The sequence below is a fragment of the Salmo trutta genome, chromosome 11 (genome assembly GCF_901001165.1).
Source record: "Salmo trutta chromosome 11, fSalTru1.1, whole genome shotgun sequence".
NCBI classification, from domain to species: Eukaryota; Metazoa; Chordata; class Actinopteri; order Salmoniformes; family Salmonidae; genus Salmo; species Salmo trutta.
Window position 1 is genome coordinate 10,969,011 of NC_042967.1, and position 6,000 is coordinate 10,975,010.

At 44.8% G+C, this 6,000-nt stretch overlaps 1 protein-coding gene across 2 annotated transcripts in view; it reads left to right on the plus strand.

The window, feature by feature from the left end:
- Window positions 1–5,207, plus strand: part of LOC115202204 (glycine receptor subunit alpha-3-like) — a 99,451-nt gene extending 94,244 nt beyond the window's left edge. For both annotated transcript variants that reach the window (XM_029766181.1, XM_029766182.1), the window contains exons 8-9: window positions 363–509; window positions 4,823–5,207. In XM_029766181.1, the coding sequence (XP_029622041.1) occupies window positions 363–509; window positions 4,823–5,143 (468 nt within the window). In that variant the 3' untranslated portion in view covers window positions 5,144–5,207. The remainder of the gene's footprint in view (window positions 1–362; window positions 510–4,822) is intronic.
- Window positions 5,208–6,000: the final 793 nt, after the last annotated feature.

Sequence of the window (6,000 nt, forward strand, 5' to 3'; positions counted from 1 at the left end):
GCTCTCTGACTGTGTGACTGTGACTTTGTCTCCGTCTGTCGCTCTGTCTCTGCTCTCTGACTGTGACTTTGTCTCCGTCTGTCGGTCTGTCTCTGCTCTCTGACTGTGACTTTGTCTCCGTCTGTCGGTCTGTCTCTGCTCTCTGACTGTGACTTTGTCTCCGTCTGTCGGTCTGTCTCTGCTCTCTGACTGTGTGACTGTGACTTTGTCTCCGTCTGTCGGTCTGTCTCTGCTCTCTGACTGTGACTTTGTCTCCGTCTGTCGGTCTGTCTCTGCTCTCTGACTGTGACTTTGTCTCCGTCTGTCGGTCTGTCTCTGCTCTCTGACTGTGTGACTGTGACTTTGTCTCTCTGGTGTTGTAGGTGTCCTATGTGAAGGCCATCGACATCTGGATGGCGGTGTGTCTGCTCTTCGTATTCTCCGCTCTGCTCGAGTACGCCGCCGTCAACTTCGTCTCCAGGCAACACAAGGAACTCTTAAGACTCCGGCCGCGGAGAACGAAGAAGAAGGTAACGTTTACAGACCAATCTAGAACACGTTCGTCGAATCAGAGCGTGAACAAACAACTCCGTGCAACAATGACTTCATATTGCCGTTATGATGTGGTTCCTTAAGGAGCTCTGAGGCTGAAGTAAGTGGTCACATAGCCCTAATGAACAAGTCATATCTCAATGCTTTAGCACCTAGCAAATAAAAACAAGCAATTCTATCCTTCACAGATATATCCTTCTCAGACATACAGTACACTGAGTATACCAAACATTAGGAACACCTTCCCCTTTTGCTCTCAGAACAGCCTCAATTCGTCGTGACTCTACAAGGTGCCAAAAGCGTTCCGTAGGGATCTGGCCCATGTTGACTTCAATCCTTTCCCACGGTTGTGTCAAGTTGGCTGGATGTCCTTTGGGTGGTGGACCATTCTTGATACGCACGGGAAACTGTTAAGCATGAAAAACCCAGCAGGGTTGCATTTCTTGACACAAACCAGTGCGCCTGGCACCTACTAGCATACCCTGTTCAAAGTCACTTAAATATTTTGCCTTGCCCATCTTTTGCCTTGGCACACATACACAATCCATGTCTCAGTTGTCTCAAGGCTTAAAAATCCTTCTTTAACCTGTCTCCTTCCCTTCATCTATGCTGATTGAAGTGGATTTAACAAGTGACATCAATAAGGGATCATAGCTTTCACCTGGATTCACCTGGTCAGTCTCTGTCATGGAAAGAGCAGGTGTTCTTAATGTTCTGTATACTTAGAGTAAACCTTGAGGGTTTATACCACAGATTGTATCATATTGGATTGCTAATGTAAAGAGCTTGTAGCACTGTAGCAAACCACAACTAGTTGTGTCAAAGTCCATGAAAGTGGTGTAACATGAAATGTTGTCTGAAGACTGTCTGAGGATGTTGAGAAATGTCAAAAGATGAGGTTGACAGAGGAGCTCTGGGAATTAGTCGGCCAAAAATGTGACTTGACGGATGTAGGGGCGGCTTAGTGGCCTTGACTCTGTGGTTAATTGGATTTCTGGCCTTTTGGACATTTTAAAAGATTAAGACGGAAAAGTCCAATTATACGCTGTCTGTCACTAAATCGGGCCCCAGCCTGGACTCTGGGCCCAGGTCAGATAAATCATGTCTCTATGGTCAAAAGGCTTGCTTATTTAGGCTATTGAAGCTATTTATCCAGGCAATTCAGTTGCGAACAAATTCTTACTCATGAAAGTAGACTATAGAAAGTTAGCATAATCTTTGTATTCGGACTAGGCAAAACAACATGGCCTTGTTTGACACAAAGAAAAAGTTGAGGCACAACAGCAAAACAACTTCCCCAACAGGTCATGTTCTACCATCCACCTTTGAGTCAACACTGCTCCCCTGTGTCCATATACTGTTACTACACCAACCTGTCGTGCACCAAGGATAAAACCTCCAATGTTTACTTTGACATGTTTACTACAAAGCTTCCTGAACGGGTCAGTGTCTCAACATTTGGCTGATGTCTGTGTTTCTTCCTATCCCTCATCCATTAATACAAAATGGAGACATACAAAAAAAGACTGCCTCTCTCTGTACCAGGGGAAGAGTCCATTTGCTTTATACTGTGTGGATTTTACCAAGGGAATACTCAGGCCAATAAAATCAAAGAGATGGAGGGAAATTGAGATAGAACACGATGAGATAAAGATGAATGATCACTGCTTGTAACCAAGAGGAGGAAAAAGTCACTCTGAAGTGTAGTACGTGGATAGGGGTCATTGTCAATTCAAACATGCAGGGCTCAGCCTTTCTCTAACTAACTTGAGGTAACCAACTTGTCTAGAAGTCAAATACCAACACACACACAAAACAATTATGTTATGTTCAATTTCACCTCGCCCAGTTTCTTAAAGCATGGCACAACTTTCGTTTTGATTCACCTTCTTGTTTGATGTTCTTGTCTATTTTCATGTGTTTCTGGCATATCCACAGGGTTTCAAGCATATCCACGGCGTTTCAAGCATATCCACAGCGTTTCAGGCATGTCCACAGCGTTTCAGGCATATCCACAGCGTTTCAGGCATATCCACAGCGTTTCAGGCATGTCCACAGCGTTTCAGGCATGTCCACAGCGTTTCAGGCACAGCGTTTCAGGCATATCCACAGCGTTTCAGGCATGTCCACAGCGTTTCAGGCATATCCACAGCGTTTCAGGCATATACATAGCGCGTTTCAGGCATATCCACGGCGTTTCAGGAATATCCACGGCGTTTCAGGAATATCCACTGCGTTTCAGGCATATCCACGGTGTTTCAGACATATCCACGGTGTTTCAGGCATATCCACAGCGTTTCAGGCATGTCCATGGCGTTTCAGTCATGTCCACGGCGTTTCAGGCATATCCACAGTGTTTCAGGCATATCCACAGTGTTTCAGGCATATCCACAGTGAATTCCTCTATATTGCGTGACTCTCATCATCATTTTAGTTTGTTTGTTTGTTTGTTTGTTTATCTTTTCCGTTTGCATGCTTCTCCTGTGATGAAAGAATGGTGATGAGGATCACTCCATTGATCCCAATGAGCTGGCTGAGTCATTGAGACGTATTAATGGTTTGAGAAACAACGATACGCCCATATATGGATCTATGGGCCACATCTACTATTCCTCTGACAGGGTAAAGAACATTAGAACCCAGCTATTAGAACCCCACACTCCATCTGGTCATAAGTTTGTATGTTTGTGTTTCTTGTAGTTGTGCACTGTTCCTCTGCTGTTTGTCGTTGTCGGTGGTCTCTCCATATCCATATTGATTTTCACACCTCAGTATGAGGACTAAACAAAGACAGCATAGAAGCATACATTTTTTACAGTATTTCAAATCAAATCAAATCAAATGTATTTGTCACATACACACGGTATTTCATCGAAGAGAATGTGTTGTAAAAATGTGTGGCAATTAAATCTTCCCTGGAGTCAGATGACCTTGTGGATCCCATTTTTATATCTCAGCATCCAGTGTGAAGGAAGTTGGAGGTGGTTTTGCGAGCCAATGCTAACTACTGACTGGATGTCTATGGTAAACGCTAGCATGCTAAATGTTGCCATAGAAGTCTAGTCATTGTGCTAACGCCAGTTACAGTAGCAACTTCCTTCAAACTGCACGCAGAGGCATAAAAATGGTATCCAGTTCATCTGACTCTTGGGAAGTAGATAAAGGGCTTCATTGCCGAATTCCCAAAGTATCCCTTTAAGGATAATGTGACTCACAATGCTGGTGTGGTGACTCATTGACTCTGGGACTTTCTTCATTACACTAATGGCCTTCCATTATTCTTCATAATGTGTTCAATGTCATAATGGCCTGTTGTCAACTTGTCACACACACACTCACTGTTTTCACTCCCAGTTCCTTGTTCCTTTCAGTTGGTGTTGATGTTTGTTTTTATTTCCCTATCCAAATGCATTTCTGCAGAAATTGCATTTCAGCCTGGAAACAAGGAAAATACCACAACATTTCCTGCTTTCTTATTCTTCCCTCATGTCAACATTTGTTGTTCATTGTGAATTCGCTCATGGAAACATTATTGCTCAACTCAAATTGATTCTGTTTTCATTCCATTGAAATAATTTCCATATTGGGCATGTCAAACAAAACTATCACATGCAGGGCTTTGTTTGTGCGTTGGCCAAAGGTAATACCCCTTCATTCATATGATGTCAATTGCTTTTTAAAGAGAATTTCCAGTTCTGAGCCCTTTTTTCGACCCTAGTTTTGACATTTGAAGGAAAAGGCCAGGGGGACGCTTGAGTGGTGACAACTTTAAAGGGTACAGGAATGAGTAGATTTGAAAGAGAGAGAGAGAGAGGAGTGTGTCCTAGCATAATACCAGAGGCATTATGGGTTATAAAAACAATAATAGACTAGATGTTTTAAGCAAGGTCTCATGACGCACAAATCACTCCATGCTCATGTTGCACTTTGATAGATTTATTGAGTTAGGGAGAATAGGCATTGACTCAACATGAAGTCAAAGGCGGAAGTTTAGTTGAAGTCAAGTTTATTTGGAGTGTTAGCAGGAGGGAGACTGAAGTGTACTTGGCTGGGAGACCTAGTCAGCCTGTCATATTGCTGCTACTGCTGTTGCTATGGCAAGCGATCCACCATGGTGAAGAGACAAGGAGGGAGAGCAAGATCAATGGAGGGAGAGGGATGACATTTCAGTGTCCCTCTCTGGAGCACCTCAAGGCCGTCCATCGGGGGAGTGTCCGCTCCCGTTCGGGGAGTTCATTCATCCTTGACCTCTGACCCCTATCTAACTAACTCCTGCCTTTCCTGTTCGTAGGACGACGACGTGAGGGAGAGCCGCCTGAGCTTCACCGCCACGACCGGCGGTGGCGGCACAGCGGTCAAGGATGGCACCATCCCGAAGGCCACCAACAACACCGCCACCACCCTGGGCGCCGCGGGGCCACAGCCCACCCAGCAGCCCAAAAAGGACCCTGCCGCCAAGAGCCACGAAGAGATGAGAAAGCTGTTCATCGACCGCGCCAAGAAGATCGACACGGTATCGCGGGCGGGTTTCCCCCTGGCCTTCCTGTTTTTTAACATTTTCTACTGGGTCCTGTACAAGATTCTCCGGGCTGAGGATGTGCACAAGGACTAGTACAGAACACTACAGTACAGTAGGGTACATTACAGTACACTACAGTACAGTAGGGTACATTACAGTACAGTACAGTACAGTAGGGTGCATTACAGTACAGTACAGTAGGGTACATTACAGTACAGTACAGTACAGTAGGGTACATTACAGTACATTACAGTAGGGTACATTACAGTACAGTACAGTAGGGTACATTACGGTACAGTACAGTACAGTACAGTACAGTACAGTAGGGTACATTACAGTACAGTACAGTACAGTAGGGTACATTACAGTACATTACAGTAGGGTACATTACGGTATAGTACAGTACAGTAGGGTACATTACAGTACAATGACACAAGGGAAAGAAGACCCCGGTCCCTCCTTACAATGTGGGAACTGTTTTACATTAACATTTGGCAGTTCACCAACTACCTGGGGTTCCAAAACAAAGCCCTGCCAAGGTTTTAAAAAAGAGGATTAAGGAGATGACTTATACTCGGGAGATGAACAGAGTATTTACAGAGCAGAGTTATGTCCGTATCGCCCACCAACAACAAGAGAGGACAGACACCGTGCTCACTATGCAACTGGAGACCAGTTTGGAGTATCGGACGAGTCCCACTTCACCACCCCACACAATGTGCAGTCAAAACAGGAGCAATGCTTTTATTCACCTCTGCAAACCCTCTGTCACGAACACACACACACACACACACACACACACACACACACACACACACACACACACACACACACACACACACACACACACACACACACACACACACAACCACACACACACAGGACCTCCCAAACACTGTACCCACACTGTGTCTTACAGCTTTACTGCCAATGTTCTATGTACAGTACAG